The following is a 27,492-nucleotide window of genomic DNA, read 5'->3' on the forward strand; positions in this document are numbered from 1 at the left end:
CAAATTAAAAGCCAAATAATTATTTTTCTTCTTTCTCTTTATTTTTTTTTCTTTCTTTCTTTCTTTCTTTCTTTCTTTCTTTCTTTCTTTCTTTCTTTCTTTCTTTCTTTTCTTTTCTTTTCTTTTTTTTTTTTACCGACAAACTTGTGAATAAACAGACACATAAATCCACCGGGTTGTTGTTAGAACGAAGTTTTTCCCTTGAGGATTAAATCATCCCTTCACCATAAAAGGCAGGCAACAACTCTGTGGCCAAATATTTCCTGTCAGTTGCCATTAAAAGCACCTCTTCCTGTTTAATAAATTAGACTTGAGTATAATCAGATTCGGTGTTTGGATCATGCATATTCTGATTTCAGTATTTCTTTTGGCAACAGGTAAGCGTACACATCATCATTACAGAGAACTTGAAATCATATCTTAGAGCTTAAATATTTGTTTTTGTAGATTATTATAGTGCCTGTCTGAGCCACTAACGGAAGTAGATTAAACTATGCATCAGTGCCATTCGGTATATCATGAAGGAAAATTATCTTCTATCATTTAGAGGTACACATTTTCTTTTGCATAATTACATTTAGTGATATTATTATTATTTAAAACTGTGAGAAAGAATAAAACATAAACTATCAACTTGTACTTTATCTTGTAATCTGTTTATGTGGGCTTTTAGAGTATTGTTATTGTATTACTTAGTACTGGCTATTACTAATATATCTTAGTACATGAGTATTAACAGGTCAGTATGAAACAGTATGGCTTAACAAAAAAACTCCCATTCCTATTCAAATGAATATCTACAAGTACTGGAATGAAACTGAGTGAAAAACAACCAACATCAAGAGGAAAACTTTAGTAGACCCCCAGAAAGCCTGGAGAACTACTGATCAGGAGCATTTAAAAATTATTTCCACACCTAAACAATGTCACTGTGCAGGTACCTGTGAGGCATTGTTTTGGCAGAAGCTGACATGTCCTTATGAAGTGAAGTACAAGAGCCTTCCGAGGGTTTGGTGTCAGCAGAACTCTGCCGAGTGCTGCACCGGCCTCACCTTCAGTCACAGTGAACGCTTGGTGGATGGAGGGAAACTGAAGGTGACCCATGATGTGAGCTCCTTCACTGTGGAAGTGTTGGAGCCAAACCACAAACAAGGAGTATACTGGTGTGGTTTGCTGAGCAGGAATGGCACCATCATCAAGCTGGCTGAAGGCTACATCCACAACTGTAAGCATAAGATGATATTTCAATGTTATGTGCATGTTAAGCTTTCATAATTGTAAAAATTACAAAAGGTGATGTTCTAATATGAGTATTTATGAGAGTCATGGTTTTCTATGATTGTAAGCCCAGTTAAGATTTGGGACTGTTGCTCAGCACTTTGTGTTAACTAGGATTTCTGGGATTAGTTCCTGATTTTGCACACCACAAATTTTGGTTGGTTAGATTAGCATAAATTAATAATAGGCCAGGTGGTAAACATAACTAGCCATATATTAATCTCTGGAGATGGTGGAGACCAAAGTGGAGTTAGTAACATAGTGTTTGTGTTGCAGTGTGTCAGCTGGATGTGTCAAACAGATATTAAAACACTGACAAGTCAGTAGTTTCCCTGTTCTAGTGCCAAAAAGGTGGATAAGCAAGTAAATGTCATTATAGTGCTCATGGGCTTCACAACATGTATACAAACCACATGCTTTTTCTGAAACCCCCTGCAGCTACTGCTTCATATATCTGGAGTTTAATTCGCTGGATTCTGCTCCCTCTGCTGCCCATAGTGACCACATTTACCCACATGTACCTGAAAAGTAAGATATTTTTATACCTCACCACAACAGACACACAGTTATTGCACTGAAGCTAAAGTTAGAAAAACTGTGCTGTTTGACACAACTACACGAAGTATAAAACAGTAGAAAACATCTATCCATCCATCCATCCAGTTCTCATTCCTTTCAGATTATAATTCAATTTTATTTATTCAGCACCAAATCACAACAACAGTGGCTTCAATGTGCTCTATATTGTAAGATAGACCCTACAATAATACATACAGAGAAAACCCCAACAATCACATGACCCCCTATGAGCAAGCACTTTGGCGACTGCAGGAAGGAAAAAAGTCGCCTTTAACAGGAAGAAACCTCCAGCAGAATCGGGCTCAGGGAGGGGCGGGCATCTGCCTTGACCAGTTGGGAAGAGGGAAGGAAGACAGGAGCACAACAACAACACAGCAATTTATTGGATTTTGAGAGTTAAAAGATTTATACATGTTAACTTTTAGTGGAGCTTAGAGCTGTTGATATATTAAAAACAAAGAAAACAAAAAGAACAGTTTTACAATATTATCATTCATGTATACACCATATTTTTAAGAATCACTTTAATTTTGGCACCTCTACAGATTATGTGGGATGAGAGCTTTTAAAAGATACAAATGTGTCTTAAATGCCTAAACGGGGCTGGGATAGGCTCCAGCACCCCCGCGACCCTGAAAAGGATAAGCAGAAGCGAATGGATGGATGGGGTGGATGTAGGTCAGAAGAAAGGTTGGTGGTTCTCTGGCTGTTACAGTCTGCATGCCAAAGCATCCTTGGGCAAGACACTAAACCACAAGTTACTTTCCAGTGTATGAATGTTAATGAAAGTACTCAGTTATAGAAAAAAAGTGCTGATGTGAATGGGTTAATGAAGCATGTTAATATAAAGTGCTCAAGTAGAGAAACGCCATGTAAGAACCAGCAGTTACACTGATAATGTTCAGCACAAACATCTGTTTCTGGTGATGGTCTTCTTATGTTTGGTTGATGTCATTAAAATGCTGTCTGAAGCAGGTAGGACCCAAAATGCAGCACTCCCAGGTGGAACTAAACTCAGAAACACAGCTTTATTGCTGGAATTACAGTAGACATTAATCTGGAGAATGGAGACAGCCAGCACAACGTGGAACGGAGGAGAACACAGGGAATATATACACAAGGGCTGTGTCCCAATTAAGAGACCGCACGCTTGGAGTACGTGCAGTACGCATACTACGTACGGTCTGTACTATAAGTACGGGAAGTGCGGAAGTGAGAGGCTTGTGAAATGGTACGGTCTAGCCTTCGTCGTGCTGCTCAGGTTGCCTCGCAACCATGATACTAACCGCGAGAAACGTTTCATACAGCATTGTTTGACAGAAATGAAGGAGAAAAAAATGTTTTTTTGGTCATTAATTTTTTTCATGACATCACTTTGATCAGTTGAGTATCTGAGGCTGAGACCACAGGACTGTAAAACCTGATTGTTGGGCTTCATTTCTGTACTAAACAGTCATTTCAAGATTAGTTAGTAAATAACAATTAGCTAATGTTGTGCATGAGACTAAAATCATCTCACTGTGGTAATGTAAATATAATATGGCCAATATTATATTTATTGTCAGATTATTATGATATATATATATATTACAGGATATATTACAGCAGTGAGCTTGAACTCTGTGTCAAAGATTCAAGTTGCAGTTATTTATGTCCTATCACCTTAAATCTTCACTCAAAGACAAGTATCTCTGACAGTGTATATATAGATGTATTATATATAAGAGACAAATATTGTTCGTTTAATATGTTGGCATTATTACATTTGGCTCAATGCTTACATATATGTGTAAAAAGAAAATGTACGAGCTGTGATAACTGTTTCTGATAGAATGAAGAGTAGACTGATATATTAAATATTCCTTTATTGGGTGAGAAAATCAGACCATGTCATAACTGCTTTAAGTCATACAGAATAGATATCAGAGCCTTAAACACGCTGACTTCTGCTAAATGGGTCAAACTGGGCAGAAAGTATACAAACACATAACATCCTTATAGAATATGATGTAACACTATAGATCAACTTACCTCAGAATATATAAAGCATATAAACAATTACAGCAATATGATGCAACAAACACAGCAGTACTACTAATCCAAAATACTCAAAGCTTCATAGAACTGAAACAAACATTTATTTTTAGGTCCCTATCTGCTGCTGATACATACTTTAGGTTTCTGAACATTAAACTGGTTGCTGCCTTTCATAGTGTTTAACTTGAAGGCCCTGAGTACTTTCTCCCACACTGAAAACACTGGAATGATAAAATTATTTGAATATTACCTTATAAGACTGATTCAGGACAGACAATTAGTTATTTTACACTTTTCTAGCAGTCCTTCACAAACAGAGAACAGTCTGTCTATTCTCTCCATCTGTCGGCAAAACTATCCACACCCACTGCCGCGCTATGAATTGTGATATATGGGACCACGAAGCGTGCACTGGACCATGCTTGATATTTGGGGAAATCGACGGTACATTTGGAGTGCACTTCGAATTGGGACAGCCGTCGTCGCGTCACGGTGACGTAATAGGTCTCAAAATGCGTACGCTATGCATGCGGTCTCTGAATTGGGACACAGCCAAGGAGGATAACCAGGGAGACGGGCCACAGGCGGGAACACAGCTGTCACTAATCTGAGTGATGAGACAGGGGAAGCAAAACTGAAAATAATACACATGAAACAGAAGACTATCAAAATAAAACAGGAAATAACAAACTTGACAGAGCAACAGGAGAATAAACACACAAAGACAGGACTGACTAGGGAGGAAAGAAAGGGAACACAAAAGATGATAACTAAACATTGCCTAACCTAATAAGGAACACAGAGTGGAAACAAAGGGAAACTAAGATAACCAAACAAGAAACGAAAAATAGAGATAATGAAGCTCAGAGGCACAGGAAAAAAGAAAAGAAGAAGACTATGGAGGTCCAACCCAAATTTCATCTTAACCTAGGATGAACCAAAAAAATCCCCTATAGAACAGGACAAGAGAATTATAATACAAAGATATGGAAAAAGAAATGAGAACAAACCCCAAGACCTCCCAAATTCAAAACTTGGGGTCAACGACCTAGAGACCATGACAGCTGAAAATGAAATTAAGAATATCATGTTTGATGAAAATTAGTCAGATGAAATCTTTGTTTGCACATTCTGGATTCAGGTTCTTCACCATCAGCTGTAGAGACAGGCCTTCATTTATTCATTTATGTTCTTCACTTCTAATGAGTCCTTCAGATGATAAATGATGGTAAGGGAAGATATTTGTGCTGCATTACTATATGAGAGGAACCATTTTGCAATGTAAGAATTTTAGCGCTTGTTTTAATATTTCATGAATAATAAACAATGGTCACTGCATCGTGCTGTAGCATGTAACCATGGTGGGTTCACTAAACTCTCCGACTTTTCTTTCATAGCAACAAAAAAACACCTTTTTAAGGTAAAACTTTCCATATCTTGAAACATTTCAACAGCATGAAGAGTTACAGGTGTTACATCTTTTTCTGGTCTTCCCTCAGAAAGCAGATGGACTTTATGACGACGTGGGCAGAGCTGTGACTGAGCAGGAGTATGAAAACGCAGAATCTCTGTTGTGAAATGCTGGCACGAAGAGCGTTGGCAGAGTCTTTACATGTAATGGAATAATTTAATTATTCAATCTGAAATTCTAATCAATTACTGAGAAAAAACAACAGTTAAATTACAATTGCCAATGAAAATGTTCAATTCAAATAATTTTTTTTAAAATAGAGCAACAATTCACAGCAGGAGTGGCTTCACATTCTGTATATTGTTAGCCAATGACCCTACATATGGTTTTCACAAAATGTCCAACTATAAGCTGGCTAATGTGAAGCATAGAGTTTCTTTGCACTGTTTTGAAGCCACCAGGGGTCGATACCTGTGGTTGTTAAAAGACATTCTTTGGAAGTCTGTGGGGAAATGGTCCTTGGACTTATATACTGTGGGCACTTTTCTGATTAGTCTGTAGACTCAGCCATTCATTTCGAGTCATGCAGAATAAAACTTCATTTTTCTCCCAAATTACAGATTCTGATTCATGTTGATGGTAATATATTTTGAAAACTATTTTATATATGAAGACAGAAGTTTGCAGTCATTATATATGCTCAAATCTTGGACCATGAAGTTTTTTTAAAAATGGAAAATGGAGGTAGTTAAGCAAGAAATGTTCTAAAAATATGCTGTTTTGAGACGGAATGACGATCCAAAGTCCAAAGAGTGTCATGGACCTCTTCTTTAATATTTTTGTAAGTTTTCTCATACATTTTCACTTTAACTTTGGAGAACATTCACAGATTGTTTACAAAAGATTTCGGCATGCATGTTACTCATTGGTTAGTGACGCAGTATGTTATAAAAACCTGAGCTGAGCTTTTTCACCATCACCTTGGATTTTGAAAGTGGATATAGCGAATGAGGAATGGATATGACAATACTATCAAAGACATTACATATTTATTGCCTGTCAACTTGTACTCATAATTTACAATAATAACCATAATTTACAAACTGAAATTTTATGTTTTATTCAAAATGACCTGAAACTGATGACTGAGCCCATAATGTCATCAGGAATGTTTTTCTGATGAAGCATAGCATAACAGACTTCCATAATATCAATAGCCACTTTGCATTAATAATGTACACTTTAGTCCCAGAAGTGTCGTCTAACCTATACTTGTAACAACAGCCAGCTTCACGCATTACATAACAACTTTGCTAAAAACCTATGTAGGGTATCTACCTTATAATGTGAAGCAGCATAGTGAGAACACAGCTGCTGTACTATAATGTCATGTTAAAGTACATAACCGTCCCGGTCATGGTGTTTGTTTCCCCTCATTGTTAGACCGAATGTTCAATTCAATTCCATTTTATTTATATAGTTCCAAATCACAACAGCAATTGCTTCAAGGGGCTTCAATATGTTCATATGACGAGACACACACACATCTTTTTTATGAAGAAATAAGTTTGCATTTATTGGACAAACCAAACATAAGCAAACTCACACAATAGTGTAAAGATGGACCATGTCATGGGGTGACAAATGAAGGGTTTCATTCCAAAATGCTGTACAACCATTAGGAGGAAAAAAAACCACACAGTATTTTAAAGAGCACATCATTCATTCAGAAATCTTATTACTTTAGTCACAACAACCCCCTAATGAAGCTTTGCTGTATTTATTTCATGGAGATGACATTATTCCCACATGCTGTACATTTCATTTTGGAACAAAGCTCTTCAAATATATCTTTTTATTTTTACACTTTTTACATTCTTTTCTTGCTGTACATTTTAAGTCTCATGCTTTGCTTGAAACTGTGCTGTCAGCATTTATCCTCAATCACATGACGAGAGACAATAAAAAGAAGAGCATACAGTATTCAGGATCAATGCTGCATAGTTTCAACTTTGGAATAACACAATTACCTTTTTGTAAACTGTGTGTATATGTGATGGAAAACCATATTAAAGCTGTCAAAAGAATACATGCGATGTATCTTGAAAGCTTCACTTCTTTGAAAATTTTCAGTATTGGGAGATGATGCATGTCATCACGAGTCCATCAAGAGCAGCTGAAATAAAGAAATAATGTGTGAAAGGTGGAGCAGTTCATACCATTGCAGAGTTTCTTAAGAAGCTCTGGCAGTAAACCACTGCATGATGGATAACAGGAAATGGATGACAAATATCAACAGATGTGACTCGAAAAAACAACAACAACTAAAACAAGCAAGCAAACAAAAAAACCTGCATGAGTTTTTAGGAAAGTCTGGGCACAAAACATGCAAAGAAAACGACAAAATGGAAGCAATAAATAAATAAAAAGTCCTGGGAATGTTAACAAAACTCCACTGAGAGTGACACCAAAGCAAACGACCGAGTCACTGCAATCTTTTAAACAGAATTTAAAGATGATACAGATCCACCTATAACAAAAGGCTAGGACAACATTCTTAACCTGACCGAGCTAGCCAACAGTTTACAGTAAGAACACTTGAAATGGTTCACGAGGACAGCTGCACATCATTCCCTTGTAGTAAACCTCTGTTAAGGCAATTGGAAAACAGGAAGAGAATTTAGCACTGGAATCACACACAGCTTGCTTTTATGTGAAAAAACAAAACAAAAACAAACACTGTGAGGATATGGACGCCTCAAAGCAGATTCATATGTAATTCAAATGTATTGAGATTTAACTCTGCGGAAACTTCGCCTTCCTGTTTGGTGGTGATGTCTTGATAACATCAGTCACTTGCAGATACTTTTCTGGATGTTTCCAGTTAGTGGGATGTTTCAAATCAGTATGCAGAAGTGGCAGTGAGGCTTCAGACTGCTTTAAATGCTCCATTTCAGACATTTTTTCTACTCTTTGTCCGATATCATGTCCAGAAAAATAGCCACAGCCCTGGCCCTGCTTGACCTTCTGTCCGTATGAGATCAGTAAGGAGAAGATGTACACGGTGTACAAGATTTACAAGTCTAAAGAGCCAATCAACAGTTGAAATGAGAAACACTTTAGCCAATCATGTTGTTGCACTGACGCATGCACACAGTAGAGGTTCGTAACAGCTTCATTTGCTATGCTGTAGGCGTGAGTAGTAGCAGAGTCGCGGCTCTCTCCCCAGTCTCAAAGCGGTTTTTAAATAAGCCCCCAGATCCGATTCAAGATGGCTGCTGAGTTGAGAGATTTGCTTATTGAAGGCCTTTGTTAACAGCTCCTTCTAAAATACATACAGCTAAGAACACAGATTAGAAGGTGTCTTGCTTTCAAAATAACCATCAACTTACTCCTGCTGTTCAGGGAGAAGGAGCTAAAGCTGCTGTTAAAGGAAGCTCCAGAAAACCATCGCTGTTGTTCTTACTCTCACAGAAGAAAAATCTGGAAGCAAGACGGCACCAGAAACCTACCAAACAGATCCCACTGAGATGATCTTGCTTAATAATAATAATAATTTAATAATAACACAAGCACAAAGAGCCTAATGTTGAGTTAAACACAGAAGGCCATGAGAAAGAAAAATATCCAGTTTCAGATTCAGCCAACTTTGCAAGGATGATGAACTTTAGGAGTGTGAAAAACAGGAAGGCCTTCTTAAATCATCTAAATTCTCCTCCAGTGTTCATATTTAGACACAAGACTAAAATTATCATTAACCATTAAGCTCAAGAAACAAAGAGAATGGAACACAATGGATTCTTTAAGAAGTCACTTCTCACTCTGAGCATGCTCTCAGTTATTACACCAACCACACCAACATTCAGACTAAATGCTTAAGCTTTATTTACAGCAGCTGGTTCGTGGAGTGGATGATGTAAAATAAAACCTTATTCCAACATATTTAAATGCGTCAGAGTACAAAGAGCTGAGCTGCGGCCAGCTTGATCATCGTATTTCTATTACCACTCACTACAGTACGTGTGGGTGTCCCAGCCTGTTCTTAGTGGTTGGAACGGAAGTGACAGCACAGGCGCAGATGGAAAAAACAAACGTAACAAACGTAATATACAAGTCAAACATAGCAGAGTCCTGGCTTATTTTACCTGGGTGCTGTTAGCCTTGTATACAGTGTATGGCTTGGATATGCTGCTTTATGCACATACAAACCACCAACAACCCTGTGCCCTGGCACTCTTCTGCAGGAGCTCTTATAGCTCTTCATAATCGCCATCATCTCTTTTGATTGATGCTGCCCCACCGCCCAGAAAGTCCTCCAGCTCGTCCACTTCGGTTTTCTTGGTCCTGGATTTTTTTTTCTTTTTCTCCTTCTCATCGGGCACTGCAGCTTCATCCTTTTCCTTTTTCTTGTGTTTGTGTTTCTTCTTGCTCTTTTCATCCTCCTGTAAGTGACGGCACACAGTTTACTATAGGACACGCCGGCAGAACCTCAGAGGCTGTTTACGACATAAAAAGCTGAACTTTTCTATTTCTGTTCTGTTCACGTTCATAGCAAAACAACAGAATCCTTTTAATAAAGGAAAAAAAAAAACCCTGCGGTTTGCAGACTTGCAGTTAAAAAGACTTAAATCAAGTTTGAAGTCTGAAGCGTCTGATCCCTCACTGGTGAGTGTGTTAGATAAGAATGTCCACTCATTATGTCTTTGAATTTTCATTCAAATCTTTCCAAATAATCATTTAACATTTTACATACACCTTTGTAGCAGCAATGTCTCCACACTATCCTCTTGCTCACCGACCGTCACCACAGCTCAGTACCAGGCATTCAATTTCTAATAGATATTATACACTCGATGGTCAATGAGAAAAACGGTTTTATTTCTCTTCTTTAGACACAAGTAAGTCCTTACAGTATGTAATATCAACAAAAAGTTTACCTCTTTGCTCTTCTTCTTCTTTTTCTTCTTTTCCTTGGAGGAGTGTTTGCTTTCTTTCTCTGAAAGAGGAGCACATGCATACAGCACTCTCACAAGTGGTGAACATCTGATGGAGTCATTTTAAATACGTTTTATGTTAAAGTTCAGTTTCTTAACAAAACCAGCAGAACAGACCATTTCAAAAAAGGACAACTGTTTTAACCACTTAATAACATGAAACAATTACATCCTTGCTTCTAAATGCAGATAAAATTGACGTTACTATAATCAGCCCTAAAAATCTTAGAATATGGTGTCTAGACCAATACTCTGGATGGCATTACCCTGGTCTCAGTTAACACTGTGAGTAATGGAGTTGTTTTTGACCAAGATATTTCCTTCAATATACATATTAAATAAATACGTGAGGCTGCTGTCTTACTTTGTAAAATTAAAAAACCTGTTGTCTCATAGTGACTCTGAAAAACTAGTTCATGCATTTATTACTTCTAGGCTGGATTATTGTAATTATTCATTATCAGGATGTCCTAAAAACTCCCTGAAAATCCTTCGGTTGATCCAAAATGCTGAAGCAAGAGTACTGACAGGAACTAGAAAGAGAGAGCATATTTCTCCCATACTGCCTTCTTTTGATTGGCTCCCTTAAATCCAGAATGAAATTTAAAATCCTTCTCATCATGTACAACGTCTCGCATAATTAGGCCACCCCATCAGAGCACTTTGCTCTCAGACAGCTGGGTTAGTTGTTGTTCCTAGAGTATTTAAAAGTAGAATTGGGAGGCAGAGCCCTCGGTTTTCAGGCCCCTCTTCTATGAAACCAGCTTCCAGTTTGGATTTGAGAGACAGACACCATCTCTACTTTTAAGATTAGACTTAAAACTTTCCTTTTTGCTAAAGCATGTAGTCCGTGTTGGATCAGGTGACCCTGAATCCTCCCTTAGTTATACTGCAATAGGTGTAGGCTGCTGGGGGATTCCCATGATGCATTAAGTATTTCTTCTTCAGTTACCTTTCTCCCTCAGTATGTGCTTACACACCTCTCTGCATTTAACAATTAGTTAATATTAAACTCTGGGTCTCTTCCATAGCGCATCTTTTGTCTGACTGTTGGGGTTTTCTCTCTGTTATTGTGGGGTCTTTACATAATATCAAGCACCTTGAAGTCACTGTGCAATATCAATTGAATCTAAAGGGTTCTGTTGACCTAATCTCCCTGCTCATCAGCTAATCAAATGTGGAGTTACATCGACAAGTATTTCTGGACTTGCCTTCCTGATCCTCGCTGCTTTCCTTGGCTGCAGGAGGCTCTTCTTGGATCCCGAGACCAAACAGGTCAGTGTCGTCCTTGGGTTTGAAGGTGATCACAGTGGGTTTTAGGGGTTCTGGCACCTTGGCTAACTGCATGTCATCATCAGAGAGGTCAGACAGAAGCTCATCCCTGACTGGAAATGTATCCTGCATTCAAAAGGGATGCAAATGTATATTCATTAAAGAAGCAGAACAGAAAAGTTTTAATTGACTTTTCATCTATTTAATTTCTGTTGCAGATTTTGCTTTCCAGATCTGTGACCTGAACTGGCCTCATAGTGGAAGTATCTTTGTTTACCTTTGCAATTTTAGGTGTGTCTGATGCTTCAGAGTCAAAGTCAGGGTCATCCATCACAAACGAGAGCATTTGCTGAGCCACAGGAGCCTCAGGGTCTGTGTCAGAGTCCTCCACTTTGGGCGTGCTTCCCTTCTTCTTGCCTTGGTGTCGGGCTGGCTGCTCTGCTGCGGGAGTTAAAGTGAGGGAGATGGGTGGTGTGGTTTGGCCCTGAGGATCCGGAGCTTTAGATGTCACCTTTGGTTTTGTGATCATAGGCCTGATTCAAGGAACACGTAAACAAACCAAACAAAAAACATATTAGATCACAATGGGGGATGGGGGGGGATAGGCTGCATATCTACACTGATATGTACTGGGTCATGCGTTAGGAATGCCATATAGTTTACACATCAACCTACAGCGACACCTCAAAACTCAAAGTGAAGAAGTGATGCAGCAGGATAATCCATTTAGTCAAAATTTCATTGCAAAAATGGTACTCAGTAGTTTGTATGGCTGTATGTTTGTATGTGCTTGTATGTATGTGTGACAACGTCGGGGCATGCTCCTAATGAGACGACAGCTGATGTCTCAGGACCCACTGCACCAGTGTAGGGGCTGACAGTGGGCCCGGGAATTTTAACGTGATACCTAGCGTCACTCAGGGTGCTGCTGCCTAGCCCTATAGCGGTCTGTGTGTCCCTCCATTGATATGCCCCCCTCTGACACTACCAAACCAGTCAAGATGTTACAGACCAAATAATGTTCTCCATGGCTTCTTCAAACTGTTTCACATCTGTCACATGTGCTCAGGGTGAACCTGCTCTTGTCTCTGAAAAACACAGGGTGCTAGTGGTGCCAATTCTGGTATTCTATGGCAAATGCCAATCGAGCTACATGGTGTTGGGCAGTGAACACAGGACCCTACTAAAGGATGTTGAGCCCTCAGGCCACCCTCATGAAGTCTGTTTCTGATGATTTGTTCAAAGACACTGGCATCAGTGGCCTGCTGGAGGTCATTTTGTAGCTCTGGCAGAGCTCACCCTGTTCCTTCTGGGACAAAAGAGCAAATACTAGACCTGCCGATGGGTGAAGGACCTTTTGTGACTCTGTCCAGCTCTCACAGAGTAACTGCCTGTCTCCTGTATTCTCCGCCATGTTCCTGAAACTGTGCTGGAAGGCACAGCAAACCTTATGGCAAGTGTACGTATTGATGTGCCATTCCGCAGGAGTTGGACTACCAGTGCAACCTATGTGGGGTCCTGATATAACCTCATGCTACCAGTAGTGACACTGGCCCTAATCAAATGCATACAACTAGAGAAAAACAGTCAGAAAAGATCAGGAGGCAGAAAATGCCAGTGGCCTCCACCTGTAAAACTATTCCTGCTTTGTTGTTGCATTGTTGCCCTTCTAGGTCACCTCTTGTTAAGTGAACTGATTAACAACCTTCTGTGCTACTTAACTGACAAGATCAATATCCCAGAGGTTTCACTGACTTAATGCTAAACTCAGATTAAAAAGTGTTTCTTTAATTTTTTGAGCAGTATATCACTTGTGTCACTAATGAAATTTCTTGACTTACGCTTTGAGCTCAGGTTTACTTTCCAGGTCTTGATCCTGTGAGATTACAAGCGCTGTTGGTATTCCCTCCTCCTCGTCACTGCTCAGAGTGATATCTTTAATGGGGGGGAGGGCCTTAGAGTTGGAAAGGCTTGGCTCAGTATCATCAGGGTCAAGCTCATCCTGGAAACTGGACACCATGGGGTTTCCTCTATCCTCACCATCACTGGGTTGAAGCAAGAACACGAAAAGTTGGTTCAAAGAGGCTTGAAGAGGTGACCAAAAGCAGACACTTAGTGACTAACAATGTAGTAAAACATTTAAAATTTTAATTCAACCTCTTCTAAATGTCGAATAAAGAAGGTAAAATGTAAAACATTGACAAAGAGTATTTTCTAAAAGTAGAAACAGGCCAAGTCAGAAGTATTTGTGAAAATTTTCACCTGTCACTGTCCACAGTGGGAACTGCTGCAGGTTGGGGCACCTTGGTCTTGGAGGGCAGGCTGTCCTCCAAGAAACTCTTGTCCAGTCTCTCATCTGGCACAAAATCATCCACACTCTGCACCTTAGCAGGACACACAGGTACAGGAGGCTCCTCTGAGGAAAACATTGAGACAATTTTTGACGGAGAGCAAAATGACTCAGAATAAAAATCTACGCTTTAAAGTTCAAAAGCTCCAAAGCAGAACCACTGTGTGTTTGCTTTTAGCTAATTATACAGAAACTGCAGGGAAAGACTGAAATCACATGACATTCCAACACCAGCCAGTCTTTTGATCCTTTTAAATGCTCCGCATTTCTTAACTCCCAAGTCTCAAACCTTGTGACTACTTACTATGGACCTGGCAGTTTCAGTTACGGTCAACAAATGTATTCTAAAGCTGGTCTGGATACTCTCAGTGCTCGGAGGACAAAGAAAACTCAAAGTGAACTCTTTATTCAGTAACTGATATAACAACCTCCATTGAATGTGTTCATTAGCTCACTACATTCTAGTTTATCAAGATTTGACGGATGTGACTGAACAGCTTTCTTAACCCTTAGATGATTCTTTAAAATCCTCACTCTTCTCGTCTTTGTTTGACTCTTTCTAAAGACAAAACAGTGGAGCTTCACAAAAAGTGCTGTAAAAGTATTATATAGTAATATTTGTTCCACTTTAAATGACTCAGTCTTTTCAAACTACTTCGGTCTGAACTTTTAATATCCAATATTAATAATATTTAATGGATTTTAATGATTTGAAGGCCAGTATGTTTATATAGCTCCACCTATTTTTATAAAAACAAAACAAAAACAAAAACAAAAAACCCAAAGAAGAACAACAATAATTTTCATGAAATACATTTCAAGGAATATTTGATTATTTTCGATAGGCCCTAAAATGAGACTGATTGGCAGCAACATTGTTTTTCATTATTTATTTATTTTTGCAGTGTCATAGTCACCTCTCTTTGCAACAAAAAAACCCAAGAAACTGTTACACCCAATGCCCTAAGGACAAAAAAGTGGCAGCTTTGCAAAAACTGCTGCAAAAATATTATAAAGTAAGTTTTTTTTCCCACTTTAAATGATGAAATCTTTCAAAAAAACTTCATCCTGAAATATAAATATTAATCACGTTTTTTTGAATTTTAACCCTTCAAGAAGAGGGACTCCAGCTGAGGTGGAGCAGAAGCTGTAAATGGACAGACTGATCTTTGCATGTAAGCTTCCCACGTTGTGCTGCCAGCTGTTCTCTTCCTGTCCATGGAAAAGTCACACCGCCCTTACATTTGCTGATGAGAGGGGCTTGCAGCAGCACCCTGCAGATTTAAACTGATTAATTTTTTTGACCTGTAAACAGCATCCAAAAATGAGCATCTCTATATATGGCTGCAGTTCCTCTGTGTCTACACAAGCCACTGAGTGATTCATATGCAGGTTTGTCATGGCCACAATTTGCGTCAACCAGCAGCAGTGCATGGTCATGTCATGGTGTGTATGTCCTGGGATCAAACCTCTGGTTGCTACTCATCATTTACTGTTATGGAATTAGTTTATAATTGAGAGTGTTGGTCCACTTAACCTGAGTGCAAAATTGCAGTGTTGGACTGTAATGCTACGTGAACGAATGTGCTAATGGCTGTGAATAGACAGAAATATTGTCACAGATGGCTGGTGTAGAGACTACATGGAGCACTCTGCTGTGTGAGTGCTGTGTAGGACTGACCTGGTGCTGAGGCAGAAGCCTCGGTGGCTGGGGATGAGCCAAACCAGCGGGAGATGAAGCTGCGTTTCTGTGGGCCCGACGCTCCTGCAGCTGGTGACTGAAGGTGTTCGGGTGACTGGGCCAATGATTTTACCTCAGCAGCAGGTGAAGCTGCCCCGCCAGCTGCTGCTGTGGGAGGCGGAGGAGAGGTTGTGGACACAGATGGTGACTGTGGGAGTGGCTGGGAAGGGATTGGTGGCTGTGGAGTGCTGGGACTGGAGCTGCCAGTGGAGGCCCCACTGGGAGGGACAATGGGGGACTGAGAGCCTGATGAGGGACTCTGACCGTTGGCTGGACCAGGGGAACCATAGCCCTTACTGCGAGACTCCAAGTTCTCCAGGAAACTGCAGATATCACAACAGGACTTTTAAGAGACTTTGAATAACATCTGAGGCCATTTATACAGTTTAGAAACTAGAGTAAGGAAAAACTCAGTAGAAGGAAATGTACACAGATGTGTAGTTCATTTTACAAATCTGTTAAATTCAACTGCTAGAAGATGGAGGTAGTAGTGTGCACCCAGCTCACTAGTGTAAGCCCAACAGCGGACATGAGAGAAACTAATGCATAAAAAGTGAGGACACATGATATTTTACATAGAGTGGGGGAGAATTTTGGGAAATAAAGCTTTTGATTTAGTCCCTCTAGTGGCTCAGTAACAGCAGTACACAGGCTGTCAGAGAGAATAAAGATGAGCATACATCTCATAGTTCTGATCTTCAGTCTCCTGCTGGACACAGAGCTCCTCCAGTGTCGCATCCATGTCCAACTGGTTGGTCTCCAGCTGCCTCAGGAGGGTCTCCCTCTGCACACAAACACATGGCATGATTACCTGGGCACGCGCTGAGATGAAATAGGCATACTTTGTCTTCCATTACAATAAATAAATCATAATAAAAAATTATAGCGTTTGAAAACCTGATATTATAAATAAAAATAAATCAAATATTCAGCACATAAAACAAAACAAAAACCTGTAGCTGAAGGAACGGGATGTTGAAAAACTTGTGCAGATATTTCAAGCCAAAGCCATTCTTCATAGAGGACTCGGCATAGTGGATGTAAGATGATCCCATCGGTCTGTAAAAGGAAAGTATTAGTAGTAAACTCAAGTTGCTGAACATATACCCTATATTTATATGCCTCATTGATGTCCAAGTGTTATTTAATAAAAAAAACAAAACAAAAACGGAAAGAGGTGTAGCTGCATTTACCACCTCAAGGGCACAAAAACATCAGACACATCATCAGCTTGTTAAGTTATTAAACTGACAGTGGATAACACCTTCCCTTTGACACTAGACAGCTTTCAGTGTTAAAATATCCATTTGTATTAGACTGGTTAGTTACCAACCAGCCAAATAAATATAAGTGACGTTCCCCAGGGTAGCTGTGGCTACAACCGTAGCTTGCCTCCACCAGTGTGTGTGAATGCAAGAGTGAATGAATAGTGGCATTGTAAAGCGCTTTGGGTGCCTTGAAAAGCGCTATATAAATCCAATCCATCATCATCATCATCATCACTTTTGAACACTATTATGCGAGCTATCTTCTATCCACAGTCTACTGTTCAGCGTAGTTTCTACCGCTGTTTTCACCGCAGAGTCTATATAAAAATTGTAGGTAACAATCTTCAAGTCCCTCATTGGTTAGTGATATTCTGTTTTGATGCTACAAGTTTAGCGTTTTTGCTGTGACCATCTCAGCTTTTTGAAACTAATGCCACATTGATGTGCTCAATGGATAACAAACTGTAAATGAAAACATTTTGTATTATGAGCACATACAGTTTTATCCTCCCTTTTGACTTTGGGGAACCATCATTTACAAAACAATCATATTGTATTTATTAAGAATAAAATCTAGGAAGGAAAGTTTACTGAAGTCAAAGATCAAAGGAGCTGAAAATTGTTTTTCCAGAGACTTTTATAGAATCAGACATCTTTTCTGTTAAAGACAATTCAGGTTTAAGGCACTTCCACACTGGCAGGTAGCAGGGGTTTCGGTTTAAAATCCCCAGGAAGTACCATGTTTTCACAGATTATTTTACTTGCAGCATGTTTTGTGCAAATATGTTTTATATGTGCAAGATGCTAAGCTGTACCTTACGTCTCTGATTGGAGTGGTGGCACTCATAGGGATCATTTTGTGGGGAAGAAGAGTCGGATGACCCACAAAATTACCATTTTTACACGACTGTGCATCGAGCCTGAAGCAGACAGCCCACTAGAGAAAGTTGATGGCCACTGTTGTGATACCTGTTATCTACTACTGGGGTTTTAAGTTTTGCAGAGCCAGTCCCTCTGGTGAGGTGTAAGCTCAAATTTGGGTAAGAAAACAAAATTAACAAAAAAAAAAGCTTCTTCCTGTTTTGGTTGTGTCACTGAGCCCTCAGTTCCCTGGATGTCTGGTTTGTGACTGCAGAAACAGACACAGTGAAAGAACACTAATCTAGTTGCTGATTATGTAAATATTTTAAAACCAAAAATTGAAGTCCTTAGAGAATTATATTATTCCCGGTTCTGTTTTCTTCCAACACTTCCTGTTTATTCCTGGTACTGTTTCCTGTATTTTTGCTATCTGTGACTGAACACAGTGACATATGGTGCAGTATTCTGAGTCCCTATAGGCAGGTCCTGCAACTTGGCACCATCCTGGTAATGTGCTCATGCAGTTGTTGTGGAAAAACAAGACAGTCCCTGTATAAATACAGAGGTACACGGACAAACGTTGGTGAACTTTTGGCTTAAAAATACGATTTTTTTTACTTCTATGTGTGTGCAAGGTTTGATGACATTATGGCTTTATTAACAGCTCAGAGTACAGACACAAAAAAAGGTCTGTGTAGCTCATCCCAGAGTATTGACCAAATGCGATGCTCATTGAAATGTTCAAATTTGAAAACATTTTCCACAGCTATATCAGGTAAGATGATTTACTTTTTACAGAGAAAACAACTTTTATTATTATCACACTTTTTATTTCAACTGTATTATATTATACAGTTGAAATAAAGTTATATTATATGTATTCAATTATTATCTATATCTACCTGTTCAATCCAGCAATTAGGTCCCTTATATCATCAGGGAGGATGACACGATGCTCGCCCATGTCCCTGTAGTTTCCCAACACACACACCGGCACATGGGTGGGTACTTTGGGCAGCTCCCTTAGGATGTAATTAAAAGTCCTGCAATTGATAGGATCACAACATTTATCTGGGAGTATCAATATTCACTGGAAACTGACTATTCTTCAAATATCGCTTCCCACTCTGCTTACAAATGACGGTACACAGTTTTCTAAAAAACTTGTGTTTTCCTGTTTTTATGACTGGTAACCCTGAAGTTCAGTATTTGGCTTCAAAATGTAGAGAATTAAGCAGGGACTCAAAACAGTAATGTATAAATGTTTTAAAACATAGACACATTTTTGGATTTTTGTGTAATTTAATGACATTCTGAAGAGTCAGAAAATAATGACCTACCCACAGAGGTGTCTGTGAAAATTATACACCTGCAAGGGCATATTTTCTATTCAATTTAATTTTATTTATACAGTGGCAAATCACAACAACAGTTGCCTCAAGGCGCTTAATAGTGTAAGGTACACCCTGCAATAATACATAAAGAGAAAAACCCATCAATCAAATGAAACCCTATGAGCGACAGTGGGAAGGAAAAACTCCCTTTTTAACAGGAAGAAACCTCCGGCAGAACCAGACTCAGGGAGGGGCGGCCATCTGCTGCAACCGGTTGGGGAGTCACACCATGACAGGAACACTAATATGGATCCTAGACAGCTAGCTTGTCTTGCCCAACCAAGACTGGCTTTACAGTCAGAAAGTTAGTCTGAGCCTAAGCCTCTTCCAGAGGACCCTTTGTCCCCAACCGCCACCTTCACCTAAAACGGTTTACTTATTTCCTTTACATCTGAATTTGAAGTATATTTGAAATGTGAGTAAATCCCCTTGTTAAAGATCATTAAATGCATGATGAAAAACAGTATTTAATAATGGAGATTAGACTACAGCATTAACCAAAGTAAAAGTGATTATAATTTTTGCTACACTTAAGCATACCTAACATTTACTGTGCTTAGTCACTGTAGCACCTAGAACAACAGTGAGGCTCACTCATGTGTTTTTAATTGTGGCTGAATAACAAAAGAGCTCTACAGCACAGAGACATAAGATATACCAGATCCTACTTTACATGAAACCCCACTGAAAAACCTACAGTTATATCATTTGCCATGCTAATATATACATAAAAAAATCTTCTCCCTTGGGATGCCCAAAATAGCAATAGTGGAATGTATTTTAAGGATTGTGCATCTAGAGCTGAACACAATCCAGCAGTGGAAGCTTCATAGCCACAGACAGACACAATGAAACTTTATCTGCTCATGCATATTAAAGAAATGGACTTGCCTGATGAGACAACAACACACATAAAGCTCTCTTACCACTGCTTGGTGATGTCAAACATCATGATCACTCCATTGCAGTTCTTGTACACATCCAGGAATTCTGCATCCAGGGCCACCTCATCTGACTATAACACAAACAAATTAATATTTAAGGACAATTGGAGGAAAATATTCTGCTGAGATCATATGCTTTTTTCCTTTTTCCCCCCTTTACAATTTCCTCCTTATAAGACATCTTTCTCTGATTAAAATCTGCAACCCACATACTACAAGTGAGCCTTTCTTCCAAAACACATGACAGCCATGTGATAGTCACCTCTTGGGGCTCATTCTCCAGTTTCAAATTGTCACCGCGCCTTTTTCCTTTGCCTGAAAGAACAATTGGTCACAAATGGTAAGATCAGACAAGCTGACACACAGTGAAATCCTGATCTACAGTTTGGTTTTTGCTTCAAGTTAGTATAAAGGTATAGAGCAAGCAGAGCAGCAGCACAACCGCTTTTCTAACAGAAAAGCATCTCGCAGCCTACTTTGACCACACAGTTCCCTTTAAATACATGCTGCAGATGCTCACGCTCCAACTGGGTGCAGCAGTAGCAAAAAACAAATAAACAAAACAATAAAAAGGAAAGGAAAGAAAACCCTCAAACAAAACAGCCAAACTCTGAGACATAGCTAGGCAGCAACCCTGAGCCATACTCTGACAATATTGACATTCAGATAAGAGTGGGGATAGGCAGGGCAAACCCACAGCACACAAGAGTTTAGCAGCGCTCACCTACACCTTCAGGAAGAGGATATTTTTGGCCTGAGATGAGTGTAAGAGAGGTGCCCAAAAAAAAAAAAAGACAACATCAACACTGAGGACAGAACAGACAAGCAACAAGCATCTCTATTGGATGTGTTGATATAATGCAAGAGGTCAGCCTCAGAGGAAATTTGACTGGCATGTGTGTCAACACTCACCTTTGTCCACCACGTCCCACACCTCTACCTTCACCACATCATCAGTAGCTGAGGCAAGCACAGAGGACACATTCATTATTCATGTTCTGAGACCACAGAGAGAAGAGTTCAAATCTATTGACTGTTAAATGACTAATGTGGATCTACTCGCGCTAAGTAATGTAGTGTCACTAGTATGGAAGCACTGACACAAATACAGGACGCCTCCTCTAACAATCAGTTAGCTCAAACTACAGCTAAACTTTTTCTTTTTACCTTGATATGGTGCCACTGGAATAAATTATGAGGCACAAACAGCAGATGTCAAACCAAAACAGAAACATAACTAAAGCAGTGGTGACAATCAGGGCTGGGTGACATGAACCAAAAGAATCATCTCAGTATTAATAAGAAAAGCTCCTTTTGGCTGATTCACTAATCTCTCTCTCTCTCATTATATATATATATATATATATATATATATATATATATATATATATATATATATATATATATATATATATATATATATACACACACACACACACACACACATATACATATATATATACACACACACACACACATACACACACACACACACACAGTGGGGCAAAAAAGTATTTAGTCAGCCACCGATTGTGCAAGTTCCCCCACTTAAAATGATGACAGAGGTCAGTAATTTGCACCAGAGGTACACTTCAACTGTGAGAGACAGAATGTGAAAAAAAAAAAAATCCATGAATTCACATGGTAGGATTTGTAAAGAATTTATTCGTAAATCAGGGTGGAAAATAAGTATTTGGTCAATAACAAAAATACAACTCAATACTTTGTAACATAACCTTTGTTGGCAATAACAGAGGTCAAACGTTTACTATAGGTCTTTACCAGGTTTGCACACACAGTAGCTGGTATTTTGGCCCATTCCTCCATGCAGATCTTCTCAAGAGCAGTGATGTTTTGGGGCTGTCGCCGAGCAACACGGACTTTCAACTCCCGCCACAGATTTTCTATGGGGTTGAGGTCTGGAGACTGGCTAGGCCACTCCAGGACTTTCAAATGCTTCTTACGGAGCCACTCCTTTGTTGCCCGGGCGGTGTGTTTTGGATCATTGTCATGTTGGAAGACCCAGCCTCGTTTCATCTTCAAAGTTCTCACTGATGGAAGGAGGTTTTGGCTCAAAATCTCACGATACTTGGCCCCATTCATTCTGTCCTTAACACGGATCAGTCGTCCTGTCCCCTTGGCAGAAAAACAGCCCCATAGCATGATGTTTCCACCCCCATGCTTCACAGTAGGTATGGTGTTCTTGGGATGCAACTCAGTATTCTTCTTCCTCCAAACACGACGAGTTGAGTTTATACCAAAAAGTTCTACTTTGGTTTCATCTGACCACATGACAGTCTCCCAATCCTCTGCTGTATCATCCATGTGCTCTCTGGCAAACTTCAGACGGGCCTGGACATGCACTGGCTTCAGCAGCGGAACACGTCTGGCACTGCGGGATTTGATTCCCTGCCGTTGTAGTGTGTTACTGATGGTGACCTTTGTTACTTTGGTCCCAGCTCTCTGCAGGTCATTCACCAGGTCCCCCCGTGTGGTTCTGGGATCTTTGCTCACCGTTCTCATGATCATTTTGACCCCACGGGATGAGATCTTGCGTGGAGCCCCAGATCGAGGGAGATTATCAGTGGTCTTGTATGTCTTCCATTTTCTGATGATTGCTCCCACTGTTGATTTTTTCACACCAAGCTGCTTGCCTATTGTAGATTCACTCTTCCCAGTCTGGTGCAGGTCTACAATTCTTTTCCTGGTGTCCTTCGAAAGCTCTTTGGTCTTGGCCATGGCGGAGTTTGGAGTCTGACTGGTTGAGGCTGTGGACAGGTGTCTTTTATACAGATGATGAGGTCAAACAGGTGCCATTCATACAGGTAACGAGTGGGGGACAGAAAAGCTTCTTACAGAAGACGTTACAGGTCTGTGAGAGCCAGGGATTTTCCTTGTTTGAGGTGACCAAATACTTATTTTCCACCCTGATTTACAAATAAATTCTTTACAAATCCTACCATGTGAATTCATGGATTTTTTTTTCACATTCTGTCTCTCACAGTTGAAGTGTACCTCTGGTGCAAATTACTGACCTCTGTCATCATTTTAAGTGGGGGAACTTGCACAATCGGTGGCTGACTAAATACTTTTTTGCCCCACTGTATATATATATATCAAAAACAACATGTGATGTGTCACAGCCACTTTTATTAAAACAGACATCTAATTTTATTGGTCCTAATTAAAGGTAGTTGGGCTGTCAGTCAGGACAGGAAGTGAATTGCAGTTAGTTCCATATTAATTCAGTTTTGTGTAGTTCAGTGTGCTTGAAGAGGGTGGAAGTAATGTAAATTTCATCATCAGACAGTAAGCATGAGGCTTTGTGCAGATGTTCACGTGCACACCAGTTTTTTTGTGAACATGCACTCATTTACAGAACTGTACTATAGAGTAGCAACTATCCAACCGTCAAGCAGACTTCGACCAAACTAGGAAAAAAGTTTGTGTGTACATGAACAACACAGTCTACTTCACCTAAAGGTGCAGTGGCAGAATAAGGGTATAAGTTGGTAACGCAACATTGGACTACATTGATATAAATTAAATGGCTAATTCTAAAACACTGTAATGATTTTTTTTTTTTTTTAAATGTATATATCACCCAGCCCTGGTGAGATGATCACATGTGGTCACAGCTATCTTGGCTTACTTTTGTAATTCCAATGGATGCTTGTAGCTTGGATCTCCTGAGTGGGTATATACTCCTCCACAAACTTCTTGCCTTGCAGTCGATGCCATAAAGTACTCTTTCCAGTGTTCCTGTCTCCCCGAATCACTATTTTCACTGGAGTAGGAGACATGATGGAGATGCCATAAAACTGAACAAACTAAGACAGAACATGTATTTAGCTGGCTGAATTACTTACTGTTATACTGGACCCCTTTGGCAAAGCGTCTCTGCAAGCTCTGGTTCATGGACTGCAGACCAGCAGGAATGTTCTTCTCCTTGAGCTGGCCAGGCTCAGAGCCCACCAGCTTCTTCAGCGCTGAGAACATCTCGACTGAGCTTCACCAGCTTCACTCTGCAGTAGAGAGGAACTCTGGCTGATGACTCCTTAATGACAACACAAGTAAAAGTGTAGCAGCGTGTCTTCACGGGCAAGGAAGTTAAGGATCTATGCTGAGATGCAAATATGATGCCAAATCACTTCGTACCAACTTCAGTGGTTTACTGAATTTAGCGGTGCCTCTTTTAAAGTTGACCAGATGTTTTTCTTTGCCTGTCACAAGTAGAATTTACTACCATGTTGTTTTGAGCATCATCTAAGGGGAAAAAAACAAAGAAAAACACAGAGACAGAGGTTGGGGATTAAAGACTCTTGTTTGGATGAAATTCTTCTGTTAACATGTAGGTGTGATGAAAAGGACAGGCTTGATATTTTTTGCAAAAAATGAAAATTATATCAAACTATGCTCAAGTGTTAGAACATGAGAAAAACCACAAATCCACTAGTTCCAGCTTCTTGTGCGAGTTTGTCACTCTTATGTGGAAATAAAATAAATGTATGCAAATTGTAAGTTATTCAACTTAAAAAAATTAAGATATGCTTTATTTATTCAAAAAGTTGGGAAATCTGTTGTGTCACAGCTGTAAACTAATTCTCAGTAAAATAAACACAATATAACAAGAAAACAACAACAGCACAGCTAGTATGAACGGCATTAGGCCACGACAGTCAAAAGAAAGTTTATGTGGAAGTGCATTAAAGGTACAGTATGGAAAATCTCACTGACAAGACATCAGCAGATTGTATTCAACTAAAATATGTTTTCTTACCTGTCCCAATTCAAATTTGTCCTACATGGGCCACTGTAGCTGGGACAGATATGTTTTAGTCAGCCGAGATAGTAAAAGGAGACCGACACAAGTCTATGAGTAAGTAAGCTGCTTAGCCAGAATTAGTGAAACTTTCTTTGAAGCGGCTCTAACAGTGTTGGCCTTGAACACTTATCGAACAACCTCTCATACGATGTGAGAATGTAATCAAACTTTTTATCAGAAGAAAGAGTAATTTTCAGTCATTCAAGCCTGGGATAAAGTTGGCTTATAATCAGCTTTGTGTTAGAGAAATTAAAAGAGCTAAATGCAACCTATATAAATAAAATTTACTTAAAAAACATAATTAAACATTAATAAATGGATATCTGTGGATGCAATACTCTTTTTTTCTGCTAAATAACCTCAAAAAATGACTAACTGACTGACTGACTACTTTTAAGGCTGCTTTCCAGAGCAAGAAGTCTGGAGTTTGACTCCTCCATCTGTTGTGTGGGTTCTCTCCAGGTACTCCGGCTTCCTTCCACAGTCCAAACGCATGCAGTTAGATGAGTAAGGTTCACTGGCAATGCTAAATTGCCCATAGTTATCAATGTGAGTGCCTGTCTCAATATGTTAGCCCTGCGACAGACTGGCAACCTGTCCCAGGCATACCCTGCCTCTCACCTTATGGTAACGGGGATAGGCTCCAGCATCCCTGCAACCCTGATAAGGATAACCGGAAGAGAATGGATGAATGATGTTATCTGTTATCTATCATTATCTACATTTATACTGCCCAATAAATTAAATTTTTAAAAACAAAGAAACAGGAGGAAAAACCTTTTACCACGTTTTGACAACTTCGCTGTTGCGCACACGCTTGGAACACCACAAACACAACAATCGGATGATCCAAGCAGAGTTAGCTAGAGAGTTAACGAGATAAAAGTAGTTCTAAAACAACTGTCCGTCCATAGAAACGTCCTTTGGGGGTAAACTTTGAAAATACTTTCCTGATGAGTTTATGGTCTCAGTCACTCACACTCACAATTTCTGCTCACACCAAGTAAAAATTAAGTCCCTTTTGTAAATGTTAGTATGTTACTAAATATAGTTTTAGATTGCACTTTCACTTTGATCCATCCTCTCCTGCCAGTTTCAAAACGCCAGGAAGACAATCACAAAGATACTCATCTGGGGTGATGTCATAGTAGCTTAGTTTATTAAAGCACAGCTTCAATTACAGCTGAAGATGACAGGGTAGAAAACATAAGGATTGTGCACTTGACTAAATATTCATTACTGTCAATCATTCCTGCCACAGAGACAGGACTGGTCAGAACTTAACAGTAAATCACAATCTATACTTTACCCCACATTAGAAGGTTAAGCTCGCTCTCTGTCTCTCTGTCTCTCTCTCTCACACACACACAGTCCAAATTTTACTGTTAAATCATTTGATAAACGGCTGGCTTTGACGGGTCGGGGGAGGTAACCTCGACTATGTTACCAAAATGGCAAGAGACGGCACTGTTTCACACAAGTGTAATGGGAGCACATGAGAGGCACAAGCTGAAGCAAGACATAATGACGACGTTGTCAGATGATTCTTCGCAGTAGGTTTAATGGCAATGAATTAGAAACTGTCTCTAAAACAAATTTGACCAGCTGAAAAACAGAAGGCTTCAGAACACGTCTCCGTGTCCTGATGGCAGCTGTCACAGTGTCCCTACAAGAAATACATTATTCGCTATCAAGATCAGCTTTGTCTTCAGTTGACATTATTAGTACAAGCTCCGTGTCTGTTTGTATTAAAAAGTTATTTAAAAAGTATTAACTAGCTCAAATTCAAAGAGCCGAGCAATAATCAACCAATGTCTGCGAATTAATTCTGTTTTCAGGTTGAATTTCCCTTTCACCGTTATCCTGCTAGCATTAGCTGACTGTGCTGCTCGCTCAGCTAGAACAGAGAGCTTTGCTTAATATATCAAGCAATGTGTTTAAGCATTCTTAAATCAGAAAATTCGAAAGAGTATGTAAAGGTCAATTCGGATTTTAAAAAGAGATGAGGCAGCCCGGCCAGTTACCTAACGTTACACCAGCTAAAGGGTAACGTTATCCTTTGGCTTCTCTTTAGCTAGCAATCCAGGCAATATTAGCTTAGCTTTGCCACCTCTGCGCTGAGTGACACTACATGGCAGCACGTCAGGATGAGTTTTTCAGGTTAACGTCAGCTGCAAATACTCACGGGTATATATTAAGATAGGAGCGTGCAGTCCCAGCATCTTTTCCTCAAAACATCTGTCAGACCTCCATCCCGACAGAGATATAGCAGCGACATTCCTTTGCAAAGAAAACAGCTACCGCCGACCAATCATCAAGTAGCACGCAAAACATGTGAATATCCGGTTTCAAAATAAAGCTCAAGCTTAGCGATACCGAAACATTATTTAAGCTTATGCTCCAAAGTAGCTTACTCATGGATATTTTTACTTAAATTTCAATAGGTCTGAGTAGGTTTCCAACAATACAGAAGAAGTTGTGCCTCGAAAATGTTTTCTGCATATTTATTTGTTTGTGTTTGCAGATTGCCACATATTG

The 27,492-nt window shown here is 39.6% G+C and overlaps 2 protein-coding genes across 9 annotated transcripts; one reads left to right on the plus strand and one right to left on the minus strand.

The window, feature by feature from the left end:
* Nucleotides 1–43: 43 nt before the first annotated feature.
* Nucleotides 44–7,785, plus strand: LOC146507206 (uncharacterized). Of its 2 annotated transcripts, XM_085179273.1 has the most exons (5): nt 44–377; nt 938–1,225; nt 1,717–1,806; nt 5,292–5,314; nt 5,394–7,785. In XM_085179273.1, the coding sequence occupies exons 1-5, from the start codon at nt 341–343 to the stop codon at nt 5,469–5,471; spliced, it is 516 nt and encodes a 171-aa protein (XP_085035399.1). In that variant the 5' UTR covers nt 44–340; the 3' UTR covers nt 5,472–7,785. The 2 variants fall into 2 exon arrangements, with proteins under 2 accessions (XP_085035399.1, XP_085035401.1); XM_085179275.1 differs by lacking the exon at nt 5,292–5,314.
* rabl6b (RAB, member RAS oncogene family-like 6b) lies at nt 6,854–27,296 on the minus strand. Of its 7 annotated transcripts, none has more exons than XM_085179245.1 (19): nt 27,140–27,296; nt 25,576–25,614; nt 24,288–24,395; nt 23,999–24,154; nt 23,782–23,916; nt 21,042–21,089; nt 20,854–20,883; nt 20,392–20,444; nt 20,112–20,200; nt 18,694–18,834; nt 16,616–16,721; nt 16,343–16,446; nt 15,603–15,985; nt 13,834–13,987; nt 13,413–13,616; nt 11,849–12,104; nt 11,511–11,697; nt 10,243–10,301; nt 6,854–9,747 (listed from the first exon to the last, which is right to left on the minus strand). In XM_085179245.1, the coding sequence occupies exons 4-19, from the start codon at nt 24,126–24,128 to the stop codon at nt 9,556–9,558; spliced, it is 2,271 nt and encodes a 756-aa protein (XP_085035371.1). In that variant the 5' UTR covers nt 24,129–24,154; nt 24,288–24,395; nt 25,576–25,614; nt 27,140–27,296; the 3' UTR covers nt 6,854–9,555. The 7 variants fall into 7 exon arrangements, with proteins under 7 accessions (XP_085035371.1, XP_085035368.1, XP_085035369.1 ...); XM_085179242.1 differs by having other exon boundaries at nt 23,999–24,186; nt 27,140–27,295; XM_085179243.1 differs by lacking the exon at nt 25,576–25,614.
* Nucleotides 27,297–27,492: the final 196 nt, after the last annotated feature.

Source organism: Neolamprologus multifasciatus, chromosome 12 (assembly GCF_963576455.1).
Source record: "Neolamprologus multifasciatus chromosome 12, fNeoMul1.2, whole genome shotgun sequence".
NCBI lineage: Eukaryota > Metazoa > Chordata > Actinopteri > Cichliformes > Cichlidae > Neolamprologus > Neolamprologus multifasciatus.